Below are 26888 nucleotides of genomic sequence, written 5' to 3' on the forward strand. Positions count from 1 at the left end.
TTGATAAAAGACCAAAGCTAGAATGGCAGCATGGTGTCTCACAGTTCCAGGACTTGGGTTCAATTCTGGCCTGGGGTGAGTGCCTGCGTGGAATTTCTCCCCGTGTTGGGTGGGTTTCCTCCAGGTGCTCTGGTTTCTTCCCACAGTCCGAAGATGTGTGGGTTAGGTCGATTAGCCACACTAAATTGCCACGTAGTGTCCCAGGATGTGTGGGTTAGGGGATTAGCAAAGTAAGTGTGTGGGGTTATGGGGAAAAGGCTTGTATGGAATGCTCGCTTGGAGAGTTAGTATAGACTTGTTGGGCCAGATGGCTGTCTTCTGCACTTTTGGGATTCTATGATTCTATTTGTTCAACATTGACCATTAAATCAGATCTCTGAGCTATGCTATAATCTCTCCCTTCACCTCCCTTTCAGAAAAACCTTCTGAATTTGCAAAATTCCAAAAGAAATACATTTATAGGTTCATTGCTTCTCAGCTGTGCTGCTTAATTGTCCAAGGTCCCTCTTCTTGGGATAGGTTTTACTTAGAAACCAGAATGCAAATGTTAAATTTCTATATTGTAATACAAATGTGCAGGTTTACAAGATGAATATGTTCTAAAATGTCTCATTTAATTTAAGGTGAAACAGAATGGATGTTGGGGATGATAGCCTTACTTAACCTTAACCCAGAGACAAGCCCACATGGAAAACACTCCAAACCAAAATATATTAAAAATCAGGTGACAGTTTTCACATCCTAACACAGAAAAATGACAGGCTACTTTTCTGAGATAGAAACAGAGACTCAGAGACAGAATAAGAGAGAGAGAGATAGACAATGAAGCTACTGCTGTAAAGAACAGGTAAAGACTATTTTTGTGCCAGCAATTAAGCAAGATGTGGTGAAAGCTGGTTCTCAGTTTGAAAAGAAGAAGATGGAAAAGAGGGGATAAATGCAACATAGAATCTTGGAGGTGGGCCTTCTTGGTGGAATTTGTTCTGGAATACTGTTGAATATGAAGTTGAATGATTTCTGAAAGATACTGGACGATTAAACTCATGTGACAGTGAGAAATGAGCCTGTTAGAAAACTGGGATGCATGTGCCAGAAGTTCAATGCAGAGCAAAATGGATTTTAAGTTGCATCTCAATTGTGTCAGTTAACGTTAAAATGTATTTTCTATCATTGAATGTATTAGTTATCTGTTAAATGATGCTTGATTTATGTTGATTTAAGATTATTTGTTACACTGAAAGTCTTAAATCATGAATTTTGTCCTTCAGTTATTTCTGCTGACCATTGGGACAATCCACCCTTTTAAAACCTGTTATCAATCTCTCTAGGAATTGTTACAAATGTATTGGACATTTTAATTTCTATTTTTCAAACTTAATTACAGTTTTATGTTTAGGAGCCCTTTTGGAAGTTTCCTTTGCAGTTTTTCACTCCAAATATAAAAGAAATAGAAAGGGTATGAGTGGACAGAGCATAATTTTAATTTTGATGACACTGGTGGAAAATTTCTATTATGAATCCAGAGGAAGGTTGCAAACAGTCTGGTTCATTCTCAGACAGTTCACATGGAGAGGGATGGAGCTGGTGATTTGGGAATGGATTTGAGGTGGGGAGTGATGATAATGGTTTTGGTCTTCTGAATATTTCATTGAAGAAACCTTCTGCTCATCTAGTACAGGAAGCCGTCTGACCCTTCAGAGTTGAGTGACATTGTTGAATCCCATTACAGAATTTTAAGTATATGGTGAACGGTGCAACAGGAATTCCCATTGATAAGACTGTAAATCTGTGGAGTGCTCCATAAATTTGCACATTCTTACCTATGTGCACTCTACATGCCTGAGTTCACTTGCCTTCTGTCCCAATTTTAACTGAAGTTATTGAGGATATTCAGCCAACTCACATTTCTTTATTTAAAAAATGCAGTCACCAGATTGAGAAATTCTTAGGGTCTCAATTTTTATGTCGACTTCATCCTGAACTGTCAGTGCCAGATATAAACTGGTCTAAAATACCATGCACTGACTGATAACAGAAGTGTAATTTCATTCATTTCACCATTTCTTGCAAATTATCCCATGGATGTGTCAGAAACACACCCCTTTCAGAAGAAGAGGCCAATGATTTAAAATATAACCATGGCATTTTTTGAGAGTATGAGTTTACAATTATATCACTCTCGCTAAACAGACTGTAAAATGTGTTGCTGATCCACTTCATGGAACCATGGTAATTATATATGTGGTGTTGCTATTCTAACTACATAATAGGGTGACCTTGCTTTGTACGATGAATTCATGTTATGAATTTAATGTCAGTCCAAAGCAGTTTCTGCTTTACATCAAATTCCGTCAGGGAACATAAGAACATAAGAAATAGGAGCAGGAGTAGGCCATCTAGCCCTTCGAGCCTGCCCCGCCATTCAATAAGATCATGGCTGATCTGAAGTGGCTCAGTTCCACTTTCCCGCTCTCTCCCCATAACCCTTAATTCCCTTGTCTGTCAAAAATCTATCTACCCGTGATTTAAATATATTTAGCGAGGTAGCCTTCACCACTTCAACGAGCAGAGAATTCCAGAGATTCACGACCCTTTGAGTGAAGAAGTTCCTCAAAGATCTAAACTGCACCCCCCCCCCCATCTTGAGGCTGTGCCCTCTAGTCCTGCTATCCTTTCTAAGCGGGAAGAATCTCTCTACCTCTACCCTATCCATCCCTTTCATTATCTTACACATCTCTATAAGATCCCCCCTCATCCTTCTAAACTCCAACAAGTACAGACCCAGTCTATTTAGTCTCTCTTCATAGTCCAACCCCCTCATCTCCAGTATCAGCCTAGTGAACCTCCTCTGCACTCCCTCCAAGGCCAAAATATCCTTGCGCAAGTGTGGTGACCAAAACTGCACATAGTACTCCAGCTGCGGCCTCACCAGTACCCTGTACAGTTGCAGCAAGACCTCCCTGCTTTTATATTCTATCCCCCTCGCTATAAAGGCCAGCATACCATTCACCTTCTTGATCACCTGCTGCACCTGCAGACTGGGTTTTTGCGACTCATGCACAAGGACCCCCAGGTCCCTCTGCACCGTAGCATGCTGCAGCTTTTCTCCCTTTAAATAGTAATCCCTCCTACTATTTTTTCTGCCAAAGTGGATAACATCACACTTGCTAACATTACCCTCCATCTGCCAGGTCTTCGCCCACTCGCTCAGCCTATCCAGATCCCTCTGCAGACTTTCCACACCCTCTGTGCAATTTGCTTTACCACTCATCTTCGTGCCATCAGCAAATTTCGTCACCCTACACTCAGCCCCCTCCTCCAGATCATCTATATAAATGGTAAATAGCTGAGGCCCCAGCACCAATCCCTGCGGCACTCCACTAGCTACCAACCGCCAATCAGAATAGCACCCATTGATACCAACTCTCTGCTTCCTATTAGACAACCAATCCTCTATCCACGCTAACACCTTACCCCCAACTCCGTGCATCCTAACCCTAAAAGATACCAAAGTCTGACAACCAACTCAAGACAGTTTCTTCCCTGCTGCCGTGATGTGGAGATGCCGGCATTGGACTGGGGTGGGCACAGTAAGAAGTCTCACAACACCAGGTTAAAGTCCAACAGGTTTATTTGGTATCATGAGCTTTCGGAGCGCTGCTTCTTCATCAAACCATCAGACTTTTGAATGGGCCTACCATATATTAAGCCAGTCTTTTTCTATACCCTATCTGTGACTGCAGCACTACATTCTGCACCCTCTCCTTTCCTTCCCCCCTATGTACTCTATGAATGGTATGTTTTGTCTGTGTAGCAGGCAAAAAGCTATACTTTTCACTGTCTCCCAATGCATGTGACAATAATAAATCCAATGAAAATAAGGGAGATTTTCTTCTCCAGTGAAACAGGCTCCATTTATTTGGGAGTTCTGCCAATTCCTGTTGACGTTCCAGCAGAACATGTGGAGAACCCGCTGTAGAATTTCAAGACCACTCTTTCATAGAGTTTTCCTGAATTCACTTAAAATGCTGCTTCCTCATAAACATTCTGAAGATCTGTGAGTCATGATTCACCCCTTCTGACACCACGTTGGTTGCAAGTTACTAAGTTATTTTTATATGCCATAATATGTTGGCCAGCAGAAGGCCATTGGTCCATTAAATGTACCCTTCAAAAATAATCACCAGTTTCTTATTGTGACCCTGAAATTAATAGTCCTTTGTCTCTGTCCAAATACATGCAGTCCTTTTTAAAAATGGCATGTCAGGTTTTTCTGCTACGCTACCCCAGCTGTAATCTGTTCCACCATTCTAAAACTAAAAAAATGCTCGCCTGAATCTCCTACTTAATTTTGACATTTTAAGTTGTCGCCTAGCCCTTCAAAATAACTTTCCTGGATTGAAATTATCAGTATCCTGGAAAATCTTAAAGAGTTCTAGCAGTTGTGGAACATGAGCAGTGGACACAGTACATCCAGTGTATCACGAGTTATTTATTTATCATACTCTTTTAGTTCTTCAGTGCGTATTTGCAGTTTACCTATAAAGTTTCGTGTTTTTGTTTGCAATGCAATATTTCGGTGATATCCTGTGTGGATAGGATTGGTGTAGGGGTGGGGAGAGGGAGGGCAGTGATGTGAATGCAGCTGGTTAACAAGTTGGGATACTTACCACAGTGTATTTAAGATTTACACCACTAAAGGCTTACTCTGTGATAATTGGATCTATGAGTCAAAGCAAGAAGCCCGATAACATTGGCAGTAGTAGACTGATAGAGTGAAATATCAAGGCCGAACAATGGTGAGAATGGAGGACAGTTAGTTACATGCAAAGCGGCACCGGGGAGGCAATGGCCTACTGGTATTACCACTAGACTATTAATCCATAAGCTCAGCTAATGTTCTGAGGACCTGGGTTCCAATCCTGTCATGGTAGATGGTGGAATTTGAATTCAATAAAAAATGTCTGGCATTAAGAATCTACTTGATGACCATGAAACCATTGTTGATTGTCAGAAAAACTCATCTGGTTCACTAATGACCTTGAGGGAAGGAAATCTGCCGTCCTTACCTGGCCTGGCCTACATATGACTTCCGAGTGACTAATGCGACTTCAATGTGGTTGACTCTCAACTGCCCTCTGAACAAGGGCAACTAGGGGTGGGCAATAAATGCTGGCCAGCCAGCAATGCCCATGTATTAGGAATGAATAAAAAAAAATATTAGGGAGTGTTGAGGAAGAAAGTGAAGAAAAAGAACTGCTTAGGGCATTTACGATCACACTGCAAAATAGTTGTTCAAAAATAGCAAATAAACACATGCCAAACATTCCATTATAATGCTATATGGCCAAAGATAAGATTGTCCATTACAAAGTTACCTGTATACTCTATTATGCAAAGAGGGAAAGAAAGTTTACATGGTCCATCTTTGCACCTGCTACGATTCCTGTGGCAGGCCAGACGGGGGAGCTCTTCCCATAATTCTTTTGGTAAGATCACCCCCTACGTATTTATGAGCACACGTTCTATTGCGTGATCTGTAGTGTGATCTATCAACAAGTCAACAATTCATTACTAATTATTTTGGTTAAGAGCCATATTTCCAAAGCAAAGTCCGCCAGCATTAAACCCAATTTGTAATCTTTAATATCATGGACTAGACTGATGCCACTGTGCAATTTCACTCTCATGTTTTGTGTTACGTTGCAGTGGTACAAGAGTGACAATATAACTGTGGCTATAGCCCTTAATCTGTTGTCAGAGCCCTCAGGCAGGCTGTCATAACTATGTTCACCTTTGACCAAACACAGAAAATAATTCAAGCTCAAGGCAGCTAATGTGGTCCATGAATTTCATGAACCTAAACTGAGCTTTTCCAGGTCTTTACAAGGCTGATGTTTCTTTCAGTGTACAAAGAACACTAAGAGGTCAAGGTGTGATAGCGCCACTCACAGCCAGCAGCTGGCTTTCTGGTGAGAATGTACTCTGTCCCTTCCCCCTACTGGTGTGAACCACAGTTTGCCTCATTTCCACCCACACACTCAAGAAATCCTTGTCAAGAGGCAAAAAGCTCCCTCTCTTAAACAGGGCACTGCCCTCACTTTGACAAGGTGATTCCAAACAAACAGAATAGATGAGGTGCTGCCAAACATAAATATAATTTCATTCTTATCAATCTCTGTCTGGTAACTTAATAAAACCGTAGCCACAGCTGAAGCAGTTAAAACAAAAATGAAAAGATTCTTGATTCCACAGATGAAAGAATGACATAAACCCCACAACAAAATAAAAATGTTTATGAACATGGACATGAGCTTAAACATGTACCTAAATGATAGGCAGGTCTTACTCAAAGGTTTGAACATGTTTTGTGAAGTTTATTTATTAATATCACAAGTAGGCTTACATTAACACTGCAATGAATTTACTGTGAAAATTATCTTGTTGCCACACTCTGGTGCCTGTTCTGGTACACTGAGAGAGAATTTAACATGACCAGTGCACCTAACCAGCATGTCTCTCAAACTGTTGGAGGAAATCAGAACACGCAGAGGAATCCCACACAGATACTGGGAGAACATGCAGACTCTGCCCAGACAAACTGGGAATCAAAACTGGGTTTGTGACACTGAGTGTTAAGCACTGTGCCACCGTGATCTATAATTCTGATCTTTTTGCATGTTAAATGTTGTACATTCCTGCTTTCACCATGAATCCCCTAGAGCTCCTAGGTCTGAGCTTCAATAAGGAACAATGGGTCAACAGGGCAGAAAGGCTATTTTAGTATGTAGTTGCATCCTATTAATTGCAACTAATAAAGAAATATAGCCTAATTCAGTTAGATTACAGTATGGAACATTATTGGGTGGTTGGATAAATCACGTTTGGAGGGCAGTCTGCCTGATCCTCAATGCACCGACCTCTGCGAACGCTATTCCATTGGCCTCCCAGACACGTGTTTCTTGTTGGCGGAGGTGGCATGTTGTTTGTTAGCGGCGGTCCCACCATTATCAATCAAAATTCCCAGTGACGTCACCCCCACTCCAGCGGGAAACTAGTGGGCTGGGGGTGCACTGCCAGCTGGACCGGAGAATCCTGCCAGCGTGAATAGCCGGAGAATTCCGGACATGCTTTCAGTGAACAGTATTGGGAGATTTGCCTCACTCAATTTATCCTTACTTGTTTTAAAGAAGAGAAGTTTATAAATCTATGTGACACAGAATCATTCCAAACAACTCTTCCGTAAACAACGGAATTTTATGTGACTGTAACTTGAATTGCACAGAACTGTTTAGATTTAATCCGTCACACCCAGTAGTAATAATGGTCCAGATTATCCTGTGGTAGGGCATCTAATTGCCTTTGCCTTAAGTTCAGCTTGTCCCTGTACAGGGGCAAAGTTATAACATCACAGCAAGTAGAAAAATTTGGGCCCCAATCCTGTGTTTCATTAACCGATTAGATTGAAGGATTATAAAACAGTGCCAGGACTGAGAAGGAAATGTGAATTGAAGTTTAGGGTAAGTGATTTCAATGTGAATTCAAATCAAGAAGGAACAAGAGGAGAGATACAGAAGGCCCGAGGAGGGGATCATCAGGAGAGCAGGAGCATAGATCAAAGAGAATACCAATCCCAAGAACTTATCAGCAAGAGGGTGGGAGGAAAGACCCCAAATAAAACTAGCTGCAAGAACAGATCTGTGAGAGAAGGAGAGGAGAGGCCATGGCAGCACAGTGGCACAGTGGTTAGAATCAAAGAATCCCTACAATGCAGAAGGATTTGGCCCATTGGGCTTGTACTGCTGCCTCACAGCACTGGGGAGCCGGGTTCAATTCTGACTTTGAGTGACTATCAGTGTGAGTTTGCATATTCTCCTTTTGTCTACGTGAGTTTCCTTCAGGTGCGCCAGTTTTCCACCACACTCCAAAGATGTGTAGGTTTTGTGGACTGGCCACATTAAGTTCCCCTTTAGTGTCCCAAGATGTGTGGATTGGGTGAATTACACATGGGTAAAATGGGTGGCATTGCAGTGAAAGGGCAGGAGAGAGGGTCCACTCTGTCAAAGAGTCGCTACAGATTTGATGGGCCGAATGGCCTCCTTCTGCACTGTAGGGATTCTATGATAATAAACCTTGGCCTGAGATTGAATTTGTGGGAGAGTGAGAGGAGAGATCCGGAATAGGTCTGAGATTCAACCTGCAGGAGAGTGGCAGGAGAAACTCAAAATAAAACTAGGCCTGAGATTGGGCCTGTAACAGAGTGAGAAGAGAGCTCCGGAATAAAGAAAGGCCTCAGGTCAGACTTGTGTGTTTTAAATCTGAAAAGGGGAAATGTTTGGAAATGCAATGCTGTACTAACTAACTGGCTTGCCATAGTCATGTGGTTCTGTCATGAGAACTCAGCCTCTGAAGGCAGGCATCTTAAGATCCAATTTGAGCAAGCTTTCACTGAGCACACTAAGCAAGTACAACCATCCTTATACATACAACATGGTGTCACAAAAGGGCAGAAGTAGATTTTTGAATCCTGCAAAAGGAGCAGAAAAGACACTGAGAACATAAGAACATAGAAGTGTTCAAAATCTGTGACAACAGAACAGCTGCTGAAAAAGACTAAAGAAGAGCACACACAGGCTGCAAGTGAAATTACTGGCCACTGCGAAAAAGGAAACATGTACAAAGGCTGCAATTACCTACTGAGTGATTACAAATGGCTACAATAACTTTTCCAATCCCACTTACGGTCCAGTTGAAAAATGATGCATGATAAAATTGACAGTTTTTCCCGGTTACAATGGCTATGTGATTGCAACAGACTGAATTAAGAAGCCTGAAATCATAAGAGAAGTGGGACTTCCAACACTGCTGAGGAGGGCCTGTTACAAAGTCTATACCACCCTAAATCAAACAGAGGAACAAAGAAAACAAGATGACAGAAATTTCGAAAGCCCTGAATGCACATTTTTGAACCCTGAGCGAACGTTACGTATGAAAGATATGTCTTCAACATGAGAGTACAGTGAATACAAGACCATTGAACAGCATGTCACAACAGTAATATATTTGCAGAATCATTTGAATTTTAACAGCTGAAAGATGATCTGATTAAAAGTAAATTGGTCCTTGGTGTGAGGGCAGGTGTACTGAAGGAATAAGAAACTGATGCTAAAGAAAGTGATCGGCGTGTGTCAAAATGCAGGAGTTGTGAAACGAAACAACAGCTATAACATACGTATGGCAGAGCAGACCGGGAAATAAAATACGCTGACAGACAGTCCAAGCCAAAAGAGCTGCACAATCACAGGCAAAGGGCAGGATGCAGATATTCTGGAGCACAGCATGTACAGAGGAAGGGTTGTGCAGCACGGGGAAAGCACTGTTTTAAGTGCAAGAAGCAAATTGTTTTCCATATAATTTGTGGTTACTGGAGAGATTTCAGAAGACATGTCTCATGAGGAACAAGACATGATGCAAGAAGTGTCAGATAGACACTGGTGCATCATGGAATGTAACGACTTTCACAGATCGGTGTGAAATGGCTTAACATGGCCATCCAGAAAATGAAGCCCTTGAAAGTGAGATTGAGGTTATATGATGGCACAAGACTCAAGAGGACCAACATGTCTACAGACCAATTCAATGGAAAGAAGGAAAACGTGGAGTTTTAGATCATAAATGGAGCCGAACTCAGCTCAGCTGGAGTAAGTCTAAAGTTAAGGCTGGTAACCCTAAATGTGACAAAGTGAAAAGTGCAACAAAAGACCCCAGAGAATGGATAGAAAAAGACCCCCAGAGAAGGAAACAAAAGATTCCTAAGAGAGGGAAGCAAAAGGCTCCTCAGGAGGAGGGAGCATGGGGGGATAAACAGAAGACCCCAGAGAGAGGGAGACAATTAACAATATTCAAGTAAACTACAAAATCATTGCTGACCACATCAGTGCAGTGAAATGGACAAAACTAAGTTAAATCCTCTGCAGGAAATTGTTCACATTAGAACTGAACTGGAAGATTTGAAGGGCAAAAGTCCAGCTGAGTACGTATCTTTGAAAATGCACAATAAATTGAAGTTTACAACAAACCCAGCTGTGTGAGATTTGACCTAACTATTTTCAGGGACAATATGAAGGTACCATGCAGGAGGTATTACCCAAAATTCCACAGATGGTTATTCAAGGCTGGAGTTGAAAAAACTCAAGAGGATATATAACAACCACAGGTATATGCACAAACTAGTGAAGCTGCTCCTTCACAGCAATCAGGCAGATGGGGAGAAGGGATCTCACCAGCTATACTGAGTGCAAAACTACCATCAATCCCAGAGGTCTATGAGTCTTCAACAACCAAAATGGAACAACAGTTACGAAGACAACAAGGCCCATGGGAATAACACTCTGGACAAAGAACATCACCCAGAAAAATAATGTCAACCTGCACATGCTCCATCGAGGAACATGCATGTATTAAGGACTACATGTGCGATACATGTGCAGAGACTGACTAGTAGACCAAATAGTTGTCAATACATAAGAACAATGGGCATGTAGTGGGGTAATATGGGTAACTCACACAGGATTGTGCGTGCAAATATGTCTTTTGTTCTCTGGGAATAAAGGGGATATTTGTATCTTTTTTTGTATATGAAAAGGGGAAGTTCAGCTCTTGGAAATATGATGCTGTGTTAACTAACTGGTTTACCATAGTCATGTGACTCTGCTATGAGGATTCTGGTGGGATTTTCCGACCATGCTCGTTCCAAAGCTGAAAAATTCCACCCGAAGTCAACGGGACCTTTGCGTGGTCCAGCCACCATCTCCTCCTCCAGTCCACTACAATTCCCATTGCAGACAGACATCTTAAGGTTAATTTAATAAAGGTCTCATAGAGTACACCAAAGGAGTACAGTTATCCTTATACTTCAGTAAAGCACAAGATCTTTTGTGTGAATATGCAATTTGTACAATGACAATTGCCCTGAAATGTTGACGTATCACCCTTAACTCATTTGTTGTAGTATTGATGAGAATAGCAATATGTCCTGGATCATCTTCTGTCAACAAATGTCTTAAATTTGGGGAGCACAGACATCACACTGATTACAGAATAAGAGTGTAGATTTGGGAAGTGTAATGTAAGGATACTTGTTAGGGGAGTAAAGCTGAGTTAGTTGCTCAGAATCAATGCTGAATGTTTTATTATTTTAACATTGAAATGAACCATACTGCAATTAAGAAATGGGAAAATTTCACATGAAGGCATTGTAAAGAATAAAGGCTGAACCCTTGCTGCCAAATATCTGAGACTAGAAACATAGGTTTTTTCAATGTTTCAATGAAGCCTTGTTAAAGTACTTCTCCTATGTTTGTATATAAAGTGCAGATAAAATAATTCTGACAGTACTTCAAACCAGTAGAACAAGGGAGCATAATCTATAACTGATGAAGTGTCAATTTAGAACAGATGTCTGGAAGAAATTCTTCATTGTTTGTAATGGCGATTGAGGGAAACAAAAAGACAACAGTCTTAGATTCATTTAAAATCCAGTTAGATGGTAGGATGAAAGGATTATGAAGCCATTTTTTCTCCTGGACAGATTAGCTAAGAAGAACTCAATTGCCTTCTTCATTGATATTTATCTTATGATCTTCAGCAATTACAATGCTATTTGCAATTCTGTCGTCTGCAGTCTATTGGTGGCCTCTCGTTCCTCTCTTGTAATTTTATTATAAGGAAGTGAAAATTTAACTTGTCAATTTGCAAGACAGTTAAATTGTTAGTCTGGATGTTGTTATTCGTTCTATACATGGGCAAACTGTGGCTTACTGAAGTGTCTAGAAATAATATACAGGGCGGCATAGTGGTATAGTGGTTAGCACTGCTGCTTCACAGCGCCAGAGACCCAGCTTCAATTCTCAGCTTGGGTCACTGTCCGTGTGGAGTTTACACATTCTCCCCGTGTCTGCATGAGTTTGCTCCAGCTGGTCTGGTTTCCTCCCACAGTCTGAAAAACGTGCTGGTTAGGTGCATTGACCTGAACAGGTGCTGAAGTGTGGCGACTAGGGGAATTTCACAGTAACTTCATTGCAATGTTAATGTAAGCCTTATTTGTGACTAATAAATAAACTTTTTATCCCTGTTGGTTTTCTCCCACTATTGCAGTCTGTGATCTGCCTTCTCTGTCACACAGTTTCAATAAGGAAGGAACAGTATTAAATCTTCTCAATCAGCCATGAGATAGAATTTTTTTTTCATTTTAATTTTTTACTCCATTCTTAAAGTTTCAAAGCCAATACTCAGAGTGGACTGGGCAAACCCAATCCTTGCTTGCATCAGAAACTAAATTCAAACTCCAATTGAATCCAATTCAAGGTCCCCACGAGAGAGCAACATTATCCAAGCTGACAAGAAGAGGCATTGCACCCCACCTTGGGCTTAATCTTATGCTTGATCTTAGCCAAAAGGCCAATAAGAAGAGATACTACACTCGGTATGAGATTTTACAGCGTTGCTTATCCCAAAACTGTAAAACCACACCTGAGGTTAACTGATGTTCCCGTGCTCTGCATCACGCCTGCTCCGATTCCCGTAGTGGTTGGGCCGGTAAAATGCCAACTGTGATCTTAGCCAGAAGGCTGAGAAGATAGAATTAGGGAGCAGGGTTTAAGCACCCAGACGCATCACAAGGAAAGCAAATCTGGCCGATTACTTACCGAATTGCTGCACATTAGGGCATACCTGACCAGGGAAAACTGGTATACTTGGCCAAGAGCTGCAATGAAGCTCTTCCACAAAGATACATATAACTTAGCTAATGCCCCCTGCCCAGCCACTTCAGACATGAATGCTGCATGGGAGATGGGAGGAAATAAAGAGAAAAATCACAGAGAGGGACTGACTATCTGTCATTCACACTTACGTGTCATTCAAATTTGTTACTTGGTAGTTTCTTCTACAACACAGAAAATTTACAACTTTGGATACATATCAGACAGCTAAATGCCTCTCTTGAAAAACTAACAGTGGAGCGGTGCTCCTCAGACTGCAGCTTCTGAACATCTGCATCAAACCACACACCTGCTCCTCTGAAATAGCTGTCCCTGTCTAGGCATAAATAGTGGTGAGTGCCACTAACATCACTATATTCTGACAGCGGTACCTGGCCCAATATTTGGTAGTCTTTAGTCCAGGGAGGCTTAAAATCACCAGACAGTCAATGTTACCCTGCTGCCCATCAATACATTAATACCCCCTTTAAGGGAAGCAATGCGAGAACGAGTAGGGTCAGGGGAGGGGTAGAAGATCAGGTGTCATACATATGAAACAAGCACATCAAACGTGTTAAGGATTTTTGGCTTTAATACAGTGGAAAGGAATTGTGAATGAGTTGTGTTGAAGAGTTCTGCTATAAAACAAAACAAGGTAAATTTACGCTGGTTTAAAATCATCCTCAGCTGCAGAGATCAGATATTAGACACCGATGTGCCAGTGGGCGGGATTCTTCGATCTTGTACGCGCCTGCCTCGCTGCCAGTGAGAACAGATAATTTGGCATTCCAGCCACAAACAGGGATGGAGATTTTCGATGAGCCTGCAGAAAATTGTAGATTATTTCAAACTGAAAGAAAACAGTTGAGACATCCCAGGTTTACCAAGCCACTGTGATCTCTTTTCAGTTTGTTGTAGTAGGTGATATTATCTTTTAACTCACTAACCCAAAGGGTGAAGAGAGGAAGTCGATTTTACTGATTAGTCTCACGGTGAGTGTTGCTGGAGGTGGAGTCTTTTTGAAAGACATTAAGCCAAAGCCAGGACTGCATGTTTAGGAGGAAGTAAAGAAAAAAATCCCATGGCAATATTTCAGGAAAATGCAGGGATGCTCTGTCAGAGAGTCGATGCAGACTCGATAGGCTGAATGGCCTACTTCTGCAATGTAGGGATTCTATGATTCTATGAATTCTCATGACTTAACATTCATCTCTTAACTAACATCAGCAATACAGATTAATTGATCATTTAACTCGTTGTAGTTTTATGACCTTCCTTTGAACAAATTGCCTTGGTTACTTGAAGAAACAATAGTGACTACACAACAAAAATGTAATTCATTTGTGAAGTACTTGTGGATGTTATGAGGATGTGCAAGAAACAATAATAATGCCAGCTAGTTCTTTCTCTTTTTCTTTTGAGTACGAGCAATCACTTTCTATATTCATGGAACGCCAGCAGTGCAACAGAACTAATAACAAACGTATTGCTGTCTTCCTCTTCATCAATTCGCTGCCCAAAAGCAGGTTCCACTCACAGTGCCACAATCTCTAACATGGGTGGGGCAAGGAGGCACTTCCCAGTTCCACCCCAGCCAGAAAAGGGATTGAACCCTGTACTGTTGGCACCAACCTGATCCACACCAAGTGGGCAGTGCGCTATTGGAAACCTCTGAATTCTCAGGCTGAGAGTGCCCACTCCTAATCTTGCCATCCATCCTGAAAAATTCAGCATCAGGCAGTAGTAAATGTATGCCTATTACATATTGTGTCCAGAACAACCTACTGGTACAAGTCTGCCATTATGTCCAGAGGTAACAGCAATAAGTGAGTCTAGCAGACCCCATTGTGTACTGTGCTTCCAAAGCCAAATTTCATACGACTGTAAACAATGCATCAAATATGCAATACACAGTGATCTTCCCCATACACTAGTAATTTTACATCAATGGTGCTAACTTTTCTACCTCTCTTCCCTCCCTCACCACTAGATTATGTTGACAGAGGTTTTCATGTTATTAAATCTACAACACATATAAAAATTACTAGCAGAAATAATTTTCCATATCATGTGGATCGAAATAGCTGGACTAACTAACTGATCTTCCATATAAAATCAGTATTAGTGATATAATGTTTGCCATCTATCAAGCATTTCCTATGGGGAATTAGTCCAAAAAGCCACATTCTGAGGTTGATTAGAGGAGGGCTAGATTTTCATCTCTCAATGGATGTAGAAATGGAGTCAGGCCAGGAAACTATTATTTCTTTTGACTGCTAATTTCAATTTGTAGCTCCTTCCCAATTCTGCATTTTTTGTGACGTTGTTGTGAGTCAGGAAGGCCGATTGTAAACTTTGCACTCACTCCTTCTGAGATCACCAGAGTGAGGACCAAAGGAAATTTGAATTTCTGATCCACGTTATGTTTATCTGTTGGTGCAGTTTTTAGAATTGCTAAAAATACCCCACCAGAGTTGAGAGTTCATGATTAGTAGGGGAGGTTTGCTAAGGAGTCTAGGACATTCTTACAGTATGCGCCAAATGTTTTAAAACCTTCCAGTTTCCCTATTAAGTGTGGTATTTTAATGTAGACGTGCTTTTAATTCAGTGGTTGAGTATATCTTTCCTGCAAAGTTAAGTTGAACATTACATTGAACAACATTGTGTAAGTGTTGACATGCACTGCAGTTCTTTCTCCATGGATAAAGTGATGCAATGCATTATAAACTATAGAAAAATTATCCTGTCATATTTTGGACTGAGATTTAAATTGCCAGCCATCTCTAACTTTGAAAAAAAATGTTGAAGACTATTGAAAGCAATACCTGCTACACCCTTTTGATAGGCAATCTGCTTTGAAATGGAAATTAACCATCACCTTAGCTTAGAAAAGGCTACCCAGTGTTTCAGTTTCAATGGACTGCATTGTTGACATTCGTAAGGATTTGTTTTAATTGCTGGAGCTATTGTGAATGTTTAGCTGAGTTTCAAAAGGTCTAGAAGCATTCATCTCAGTGAGTAGGGGGAAAGGGCTATGTTCACATTTTGATTGGCTGTTTTAAAAGATTAAAGAATTATCGGTCTTTGATGCTATAAGTGGATAATTGTGAGGGGGGAATATTTTCTGGCCTCCCCACAGCATATTTGTCACGGTGGGGGTGGCATGCTGTTTACCGGTGCAAGATCTCATCAGCATAGACAGCCAGAAAACTCTGACCACAATTATTTGTTTTTCTGAAAAATAACCACTTTGGGGATTTATATTTTTGAATAAGTTTAGCATCAAGTGTCTTTGAATACGTCACAAGATTGTTAAAAGATTTTTTTAGAAGTTCCTTTAAAATACATCCTGAGTTTGCCCATTTTTGATATGTGTGGGTAGCTACATTGGAATATCAAGTGGCATGGGGATATGAAGGTGCCTGGAGTTCACATGGAGGGATGAGAGGACATTGAAGGGTATAGAGTGGCATAAAGGATACCAATGAGCATGAAGGGGATTTGAAGATGAAGGCTGAAGGTTAGAGGGCAGACAAGCAATGTTGGAGAGCTGGACAAATCACCCAAAGAACAGAGGCAAGCCACCTAACCAGCCTGCCTCAGCACCAGGACTCCTCCGACACTGCCTCAGGACTCAGAAATGAGGACTATAATGCTCTCATCTAATGATCATATGCAGAACAGGGCAATCCACAATAGACAAGACTGGGAATTGATTCAATTTTCCCAAGGGCAGCTCTAGTTCTAATATCCAGCTGTACAAAGAGTGAAGTAGTTTTACATTATTGCCTTGTATAGATGATCCTCTGATATTCAGAAAATGAAAGCTGCAAACCCCACCCTTCAAGGTGGAGATTTACAGGTGTACATTTTAGTGCTATCAGCATCACTACAAACCATGTTGTGAGCCACTCCCAGAGCTGCACAAGTTGAAAGAAAAGATTGGAGTACTTCAGGCCAAACTGATTCTATTATAAATGACACACTGTAAAGAGAGATTTAAAGTGACTGCTTCTAACAATTGCTTTGTTGCTAATTCTTTCCCAAGGGCTGGAGATCGAATGCAAAGATGAGTAAAATCAGCCTCCTGTTAAAAAAAAACCTGCTGCTGAGATTACAAAACGTGTGCATTTCATCTGATATCTGTTCACAAGCAGAGTGACTTGTCACCATGTTAAGGTTCTGTAAACCTCCATCATTTTGTTACAAGCCTTCTCTTTGCTCATTAAAGCTTTTGTATTTCTATTCTTTAGCTAAGGAAAATATTCTACTTCCACACAACGTATCATCTACAGACTCCAGAAGGATCACACTTGTACATATAGCACCAGCATGTCAAATGTAGGTTGTATCTCATTCATGTAGGAGACATACAGTTTATACGTGCCAATTGGACACACCACCTTTCACCCTCTGCTCATCAGAGGCACTAGATATATGAATCATGTCTCTTCTTTTATTAACAAAGCTTAACTTGCAGCTAATGATTGGCAATTCTGTTATGATTGGTGTACACATTATAATACAGAGGCAAGTGTCAACTGTGCAAGATTGTAGTAAAAGTGATTCATCATTGCTATACTGTGTACTGTACAGTTTTATTATTTGCATATACAATATACTTTCAGAGGTTATTTATTAGTGTCACAAGTTACATTAACACTGCAATGAAGTTACTGTGAAAATCCGACACTCCGGCATCTATTCGGATACACTGAGAGAGAGTTTAGCATGGCCAGTGCACCTAACCAGCACGTCTTTTGAACTGTGTGGACAAACTGGAGCACCTGGAGGGAATCCATGCAGACCACGGGGAGAAAGTACAGATTCCGCACAGACAGAGACCCCGGCCGGGCATCGAACCTGCGTCCCTGGTGCTGTAAGGCAGCAGTGCTAACCACTGTGCCACCCCTGTGCTAGATATTATCAAAGGAAAAACAATGAAAGGGATTCCTTTACTACTTTCAAAATATTTGAAAGCCTATGATCTTGTTATTTTTTTCCCTAACTTAATGCAGAACATATTTCAATCCTTCTCAGGTAAGTAATATCTTAAAGAGGGCCATTCTATTTTAGAGCAAATATTTCCAGCCCATTTTTTTCTCATGTTGGGTGGCAGGATTAGAGATGTCAGTAAAAATAAATGTGTGGTGGTGTTTGCTATAATTAGAAAAAAAACAATATTGAAGACAGTCCTTTTATCAGCATTTGAGAGACAGCTTTTGCACTACAATTCCAAGAGGCAAACGTTTTGTTTCCCACAGAGAAAAATGCTCCTCTGGGATATGTACAATGTCTTCAATGCTCCAAATTTCCTTGTACTCCAATGATCAGGTTTGCTGGTAAATAATTCATATTTGCAATAGAAAGCAACCAACCTAATAGCTACTAAGGAGAATTTATTTTTTGTCTGCAATTAAACAATGCTCAGGAAAGTCTTTATTTTATTCATTTTCAATAGATGCATTAGAAATAAAATGAATAGCTGATTTTTTTCCTTATTTATTTCACTTGCTCGCAATGCAGGCTCTTTTAACATTGATAAAGCAGCAGGCTGAACCATTCACAGGGAAGCTTCCCCTGCCTGTGACCTGACCCCCACCCCCTCCTCCCCCCCGCCACACTATAAACAATAGGTGAGAGTAGTTTTCAACATAACACAATCAGGCTGACAACTGAAGGCTCTCATTACAGCAGATGAGCAGATTGAACTGCATCGAGTAGCACATGGGTGTAAAAGTCCTTGTTCCAACAAGGCACATTAAATGACACCACATCACTCATGCTGCCAGGACTCTATGAACAATCTGCAGGACCTCCAACACTTAGGAGGACGCTTGATACACGCCTTGTGGCACCCAGTTGTATGCATCTTCAGTCTACCTACTAGTGGAATGGACTGGAAGGAAGAGGACACGCACCAGCAACTAAGTAGGATGACTTCAACGTGTGCATTCAATGACATTCTGGTGCGTATTGATTTTCCCAGTCCATTGTGATGGCTTCAATCGTTATACTGAAGTCAGCATCTGTTCCAGTGGCAGACCAGCAGAGTTTAGCTGCTAAGGCACCACTTCTGGATTGTGAATTGTACTTTACCCACCAGTGCTTGTGACAATTTCTATTTTCAAGAAAGTGCGCTACCTGCATGTACTCATGTGTTGACTAGTAATTGTACTCTGAATACCACAGGATAAACAGCTATAATAGTTGGGGGGGAAAAAAAACCACCTGATACTCCCCATTTTATGCCTTAGTAGATTATAGGTATCCTAACCTCTTTCACCTGCTCTCCATTCTTCATTTAGGCCCCTGTTGATCTATTGTCCACATATTAATAATGCAGATGAACGGGTTTATCAAATTTTATTTTTATTAGCAACACAAATAGACAAGATTACGTTCATCCAACATCCCCTTCTGTTGTCAGTGAACGTTAATATGCCAAGTACTTTGGACATTTGAGAGCATTGGTGATTGGTCTATTTGTATTGTTAAAGGGCTTTTCAAGGTAACATAAAGGGTGAATCATTTGTCAACCATTGTGTTGGACAGGGTTAAGGAAAAAGACAGTACGAAACAGATAGGACTTAGAAATTCACACTTATTGATAAAGTATACCAGAGTCCTATCCAGATCCAAGAAAAATCCTGGAGGTAGTCAGAAAAGTAACATCTACTTTTAATAAGGCTGATGAACTAATATATTTATCTCAGGGAGGAAATGGAAATTATAGCATATAGGAAACATATAAATCTACTTTGTCGTATCCATGAATCATATTAGCAGGCAATGCGTTAGTATTTTTCAAAAATGAAAAACTACCAACTTTGCAAAATAGAAACATAGGGATTAGGAGCTGAAGTAGGCAAATTCAGCCCTTCGAGCCTGCTCTGCCATTCAATCAGATCATGGCTGATCTCTCCCTGGTCTCAAATCCACTTCCCCACCTGTTTCCCATATCCCTCTTTCTCTTTTTAATTAGAAGTATGTCCATCTCCCTCTTGAAGCCATTCAGTGATTCAGATTCTACTATGGGGCAGCGAGTTCCACAAATTCGCCAGCCTCTGTAAGAAGTCGTTCCTCCTCATCCCAGTTTTAAACCTGTCGCCTTCTCAACTGAAACCTGTGACCTCTTGTCTGAGATTGCCCCGTAAGAGGAAACATTTTGTCTACAATTTACTTCATCAATCCTTTTTAAAATTTTACATCTCTCGATCAGATCCCCTCTCATCCTGCAGTACTGTAAACTGAAAAAGATCCTTATCAAGTTTTCCTTTCAAAAAAAACCCAAAAAAATTTCAAAACCTGACTGAAATCCTATCGGATGTACTGCAAAAACCAAGAAGAATCCTTTTGGTTGGTTGGGTCGGGGAAAAATACAAAAAGAAAACACGTGCAATTCCTTATTATATCATTGTAATCTCAGTCTGGTCTGGGCAACAATATAACTGACTGAGCTGACAGGACTGGTTACTTAATGAAACCAGACCAATGTGAACATCTGCCGTACCTTTCATCTCTACCGTGGAGGATTTTAAATCCTGTTGGCCCACTCTTCCGGCTGGAGGATCAGCATACAGTGTGAGTAGTCATGTACAGGAGGAAGGATGAGAAGAGGGAAAAAAAATTAGTGACAGAAAAGTTTAGCTTGTACATAAAATAAAAGGTCGTTTTTGCATACAGAGAACACACTAGAGGAAACAACCCATTTAAACTGTTTAATCCCTTCAAGAGTGCCAAACCGTTAATCTTACACAGTGAAAAAAAACTTGCCCTAGCACACTGCTGGTAACCAGCATTTCACATCACTTTTATACACAATCTGTAAGGCAACCTTCAATGAAATGTAGCTGTCTTAATTGAAGGATCAAGTGAAGGTCCAAGGGCACACTGCCTATACCCAATTTCAAATTAACGTGGTACAATGAAGTTATAGTAAATTCAACATTTCAAATTTGTAACAATTAATCTTCCTAGTTTAAGGTATTTAAAGTTAATTTGGAAATAAAACAAGACTGTATCATGGTGCCTCAAGGTATTTGTAAACTAGTTTACCTTAAAACCAAAGTAACTTGTATTGCTAATGCTTTTGACTTAAGGTGCCTTATATTTTTCCCTGTCTACTGGAGACATTTCAACTCTTCCCGCAATGCTTGGTAAATGTTTTGCTCTGCTCAATGGTTCTCTCTCTCTCTCTGCACTCCCTGTCCCAAACCACTTACGAAACAAAACTAAAGGATTCTCCAAGCCAAGAAATCAAGCACAAATCTCCTCCCTTTCAAATAGGGGCAGTTAAGATCAAACTATTTTGGGGTTAAAGTGCTTATATTACTCTGTCAGCAATGTGCATGACATATTATTGTGCAAGGAAAGAGAAAAATCACATTCTCCTTGAATGTCAATTATTTGCAGATACAATTAAACCTAAATGATAATGTAGGTGAGCTGAAAGAACTGTTTCTGTTATGGACAGTTTTGCTGATACTGGAAGAAAAATGCAGTTGGCCTGCACAGAATTTGGCAACAGGCATTTCCTTTGTGGACAGAAACAGCGTATTCTCAAAAAGATTAAATTCTGATGGAGGCATCTCAGAGAATTCATCAGGAGAGAGGAAAAGTGAAGGATGGGCATGCTGTTCCTGCACATTTGAAAGAGCACTTCAATAGCAACATGCACAAACACTTGTGAATGGTGGCTGTGGGGGTGTGCAGGAGAGGGAGGTGATGATGGAGATCTTCTTTATGCATTGCAGGTAATAAAATTATAAAGCTTCTTATAACAATTTAAAATGTTGTTGCACATTGTGCAGAGAAAAGTAATCTCCCTTTATTGGTGGACAATATATTAGACAAAGGCAGGAGAGCTAACCACTTGACGCACTAACTCGTGTGGTCCAACGGGCCATATAAATGTAATACAGTCATGCATTCCTCCTAACCGCTCTTATCATATGAAGGAGATGAGTAATCACAAGTAAAATCTGAGAAAACATCTGAGTGATTAATTCCCCCATCCAAGGCCATTCAGCAAAAACCTGGAGAGCACCAATTGAGTGCCATCACAAGCAATTTTACATATCGGTTACATTGGCCCAACGCAAATTATAGTGTTCCATAGGTGTGCAAATCTCTACACTCTTCAACAACTTTCACTACAGGATATCCATTCAACTTCTTTCTGACTGGACTAATGACACAATCTTCCGTTGGTGACAAAATACAGTGACTGATGTGATCCGTACAATACATTCCCATTACTGTGTATTTCTCTTGAAAAGAATTACCCATTTATCCTAAACTGATTGGTCCCACAACAACAGGAGGAAGTTCTTATTCTTTAACTAAACTGTTGTATTCCAATTTATCTGCAATTGTATTATTGTCTGCAGCTTTCAACATTTTGAACACACATGCATTACCCCCTTTCCAGTTTTTCAATGAGATCCAAGTCTAGTTCTATCAGTTTATTCTTGTGTTGTATTTAAATATCAATGTCATCCTTGACACTCTCTGAAGCTTCTTTACCACATCAATATCCTTTGAAAGGTATGCAACTGTCCATCTCTCAATAACCACTTCTACAGCAATTGAACTGGTAATAGAATAGAAGATGATTTCTCTTTTCTATTGACTAATTATTAGACAGGCATCTCCCTGACAAAATTCTTACAATGTCTACAGTTTTCAAAGCACTTGGTTATAAAATATTACTCCATCCCCAATTAAGTTATAGAACAGTATTTTGTAAGTAAGTACTCTGAACAAAATAGCTTGGCTTTAGAATAAAACAGAAGAATAATTTTTCCAAGCGTAAAGATCTTTGAATAATCTTTCATGAAGAAAGTGGAGAGGCTTTTGTCTTCACAAGGCTACATAGCTATTTTATTTTATTTATTTATTAGTGTCACAAATAGTATTATATTAACACAGCAATGAAGTTTCTATGAAAATCCCCTAGTTGCCATACTCCAGCACCTGTTTGAGTATACTGAGGGAGAATTTAGCATGGCCAATCCATCTAACCAGCATGTCTTTTGGACTGTGAGAGGAAACCTGAGCACTTGGAGGAAACTAACACCGACAGAGGGAGAACATGCAGACTCTGCATAGATAGTGACCCAAGCCGGGAATCAAACCCTGATTCCTGGCACTGTGAAACAGCAGTGCTAACCACTCTGCCACTGTGCCACTCTTTGCTGCACTGCTGTAATCCTGTCAACAAGGCTACCCAAGACAAATGCCAGTTTGCAATTGGGGGTGTGTTTCATCCTGTATGACTGAGCTAGCTATACTGAGGAGTGGTACCCATAGGAATCATTGCTCTGTTTGGACTTAGAAAAATGGTCAAGGAGTGAGGGGAACTGTGGGAGAAGGAGGAAAAGTTGGAAGGGTGAAATTACAAAAATTAAATTGTAAAAATAAAATAAATCTGAATGAAACATGTACATTGCTGCAAGTCAGCAATAAAACCCACAAAGGTAAAAAAAAACTTCTTTGAGTTGAATGAATAAATTGCTCCTTCCAGGACGGATGTGATCTTTCAGCTCAGCTACAATTAAAATTTATATTTGATTGCCCTGTAAACTGAATGGCAGTATTAATAATCAATTGTATTTTTAAGATTTTTAGAAAAAGTTTCAAGTTGTAGATATCATGAAAGTCAAAATAAAAGATACTGGTATACAGTCTACTCCATTTAAGCATATGGTTACGTTTATGTCCTAGTTGAATATAAAGGTTATAAAGGTTAGTGAAGGCTTGGACACTTTCTATGAATGCAACTGATAGCTGGGTGTGAGGAGGCATTTCTGTGTACAGTTTACATCATTGTTCCAGTGTAAATGTTGTAGTTGCACAACACTGCTTTTCCCAGTGCAGCAATTCATTTTGACACCTCGTTGTCCATTAACTGGGTAATCAGTTAAGATGAAGTACAGATGAGAATTCTTACTTACTTGGAGTTTGGAATCAGATTTGGAGCTCAGATTTCAGACATTCCAAGTTCAAAAATGTAACAAAGAGTTTCTACTAACCACAAGAGAAAGAGCCAACTTATGTAGACAACTATCCAAAGGCCACTTGTGAAACTGACACATTGAACACCCAAACATCCTTAATAATACCGAGGAGGCTAACATGTCGTGTACCTAGCCATTGTCAACAGCATCAGGAATGTTACCAGATTAGCTGACCAACCATTTTGCACAATAACACCAAAGGGGTTCACATATTGGACTGCCAATGGTCCTCAAAGCCACCAGGGATATTTGGTGGACAACTATGCTGAATAATAATACTGGGGAGACTAAAACTTTGAATGGGCAGCCATTGTCAACATCAGCAGGGAGGCTACCACAACCATTTCCAAGTTCACAACCAAAATGGACTACTGTTTGGACAACTGTTCTCTACAGCACCCAGGAGATACATGGAATGGGCAACCATCCCAAGTGTCTAACAGAAACCGACAATTTCAGATCAATAGCTACCCACAGCACTGTCACAGAACTTGACAGTCAAATGGTGTTAATGCAAACTACCTGGGAAAGCTTGAATAGCTAACCTAGGAGTAAAATGCACTTGGATCAACTAGGGGGGCAAAATATGTGAGGATCGTTTTGCCCTTTGTTGCAGGAGAGAGAAAATATTCAAAAAAAATCACAAAACTATAAGTGGAAGAAATGAAACAAGCTTTGAATGAGATTTGTACAGTATTCTGAATCAGACACTCCAAGAAACATTGTCATTTTTAATCCCACAACATAAACATGTACAATATTCTGATGATTGAGGCAGGTAGAATACACATAGGCTATTTTTGTTACCTTTTCCTGTTTTTTTGCACTGCGGTATCAGAGAAAAATAAAGCTAGCTATGTCTTTTAGTGCATTGTTAATGATATTCAGCATAAATTTTAACCATGGATTTTAACGTGGCAAATTCTCCTAATCTGAACATGAGCCAGCAACATTTTTAAAAGAATTGGTTTAACTGAGTGCAATTGGCTTAAACTCAGCTAAAATTCTGATTATTGCATAGTCCCGATAAAGATTCCACAATCTATCGTGAGTCCATGGCTATTTCTAAGTCCTCGTTCCGTCTATGACATTCAGACCATTAACTATCATAATATTTGTTTAAATATGTTTGAACTTTGTTTGAATCTCTCAATTACACTATAATTTCTAATAATATTATTAGGGACCTGGTTTTATGGAGTTACTGAGCCTGCGTCAATGAGGAAGTGAAATCCAGCTACACTGAAAAAGACACAATGGTGGAGGCTGCTTGGGTTAATAACTGTTATCCAGAGACTACTGGCTTGTAATGTGGTTAAAGCTGCAGCTGAAACATCTTTTAAAGCCAGGGTAATTGCTTATTAAAGCAGATCTGCTGAACAAAGTGAGAAAATCCAGGTTTCTGAGCAGAAGGTTGTGAGACTCTGAATCCTACCCCCACCTCACCGACCAGCCCTTCCCCTCACCCAGCTGCAAGTGTCTGGTGTAGTTAAAAAAATAAATGCAGTGTCCAAGAACAGTAGGAGTTGAACATCAGAAAACAAAAAAGATGTCAAACATTAGGTACTTTACATGACCGTTATCACGATCTTATCAAATGGTGGAGCAGACTCGAAGGGCTGAATGGCCTCATGCAGTTCCTAAGTCTTCTATTCCTGTATTCCAAGACCCGAAACACAGAAGTTCTCCCTAGCAACAAAAGGAGTAATCAGTGCTAAGAGTGAAAATAAATGACCTGCTATAATAAAAGCAAGCCAAGGAACACCTTGCTTAAATGGGGCGTTTGGGTTGTATTCTGTAACTGCTGTTCAAAATATTATAGGATAAGCAGTACGCAGCAAAAAAAAAGATAAAACAAAACAAGCTTGCATTTATATCGTGCTTTTCATGACCTCAAGATACCTTAAAGTGATTTACAGCCAATGAAGCTTTTTTTTAATGTTGTCACTGTTGTAAAGTAGGAAATGTGGCAGCCAATTTGCACATAGCAAGCTCCCACAACAATAATGTGATCATGATGAGATACTCTGATTTAATGGTGGTTGGGTTGAGGAAAAAATGTTGGCCAGGTCATGGAGAATGCTCAGCTCTTGAAAATTGTATCTGTGGAATATTTTACAGAGATCTGAAAGGGTGTTGGTTGAAGCTTCATGTGAAGAATATATGAAGTAAGGAATGCACATCAGCAATTCATAGGATGGAAATAGCCCTTGAGCTACAGGGTATTGGCATTGTTCTAAGTACTTTAATTTCTTTTTATACTGCTTTTCTGTTGGAAAACAAGGTGCTCTGGAACTGTAACCAAAGATTCACAGTAGTGATAGTCCACAGCAAATTAAGAGTCTGATGCCTTTTGAAGAGGACAAAATCTTCCTTGTCAGACCACACCTGGAATATTGAGAATCTTAGGAAGGATATCTTGGTCTTCAAGGGGGTGCAATGCAGGTTTGCTTGAATGAAACCTGGACTTTGAAGGATTTAGTAGCAGGGACAGATCAAGCAAGTGGGGATCGTGCTCCTTGGACTTTTGAAGCTTAAAAATAGAGTTGATTGAAATTTTCATGATATTAGGTGGGAACATATAGAGAGAAGAAAACTGAATGAAAGCAAATTACTACAGATGCTGGAATCTGAAACCAAAAGAGAAAATGCTGGAAAATCTCAGCAGGTCTGACAGCATCTGTAAGGAGAGAAAAGAGCTGAATTTCGAGTCCAGGTGAACCTTTGTCAAAAGTAAAAGGCATAGAAAGTGGAGATATTTATACTGCAGGGTGAGGGAATGAAAGATCAGTCTTAGCCGCAAGGCTATGAGAGAAACTGTTTCTGCTGGCTGGGGAGATTAGAGTTAGGGAGCATGGTCTAAAAATGGCAATTGATGCTTAGATTAATTGTTGAATTTAAAACTGAGATGGATAGAATTTTGTTAACCAAAGTTGTGAGGACTTTTGAGTACATGGAGTTTAGGTTGCAGATCAGCCATGATTTCACTGAATGGCAGGACAAGTTCAAGAGGCTAAATGGACTACTTCTGTTCCTGTGTTCCTAACATTGGTCAAAAACATCAGAGGAAAGGAGGATTCTGAAGCCCTCAATCCAGGGCAGGCGT

The 26888-nt window shown here is 40.2% G+C and overlaps 1 protein-coding gene across 2 annotated transcripts in view; it reads right to left on the reverse strand.

Annotated features, from left to right (window-relative positions):
* Positions 1–26888, reverse strand: part of onecut3b (one cut homeobox 3b) — a 108877-nt gene that overhangs the window by 17725 nt on the left and 64264 nt on the right. The window contains exon 3 of one of the 2 annotated variants that reach the window (XM_080212709.1): positions 20275–20325. The exons of the other annotated variant lie outside the window; for it this stretch is intronic. Within the exon in view, the coding sequence (XP_080068835.1) occupies positions 20275–20325 (51 nt within the window). The remainder of the gene's footprint in view (positions 1–20274; positions 20326–26888) is intronic. 2 annotated transcript variants of the gene reach the window in all.

This window comes from Carcharhinus amblyrhynchos, chromosome 26, assembly GCF_965287045.1.
Source record: "Carcharhinus amblyrhynchos chromosome 26, sCarAmb.v2.hapA, whole genome shotgun sequence".
Classification (NCBI taxonomy): Eukaryota; Metazoa; Chordata; class Chondrichthyes; order Carcharhiniformes; family Carcharhinidae; genus Carcharhinus; species Carcharhinus amblyrhynchos.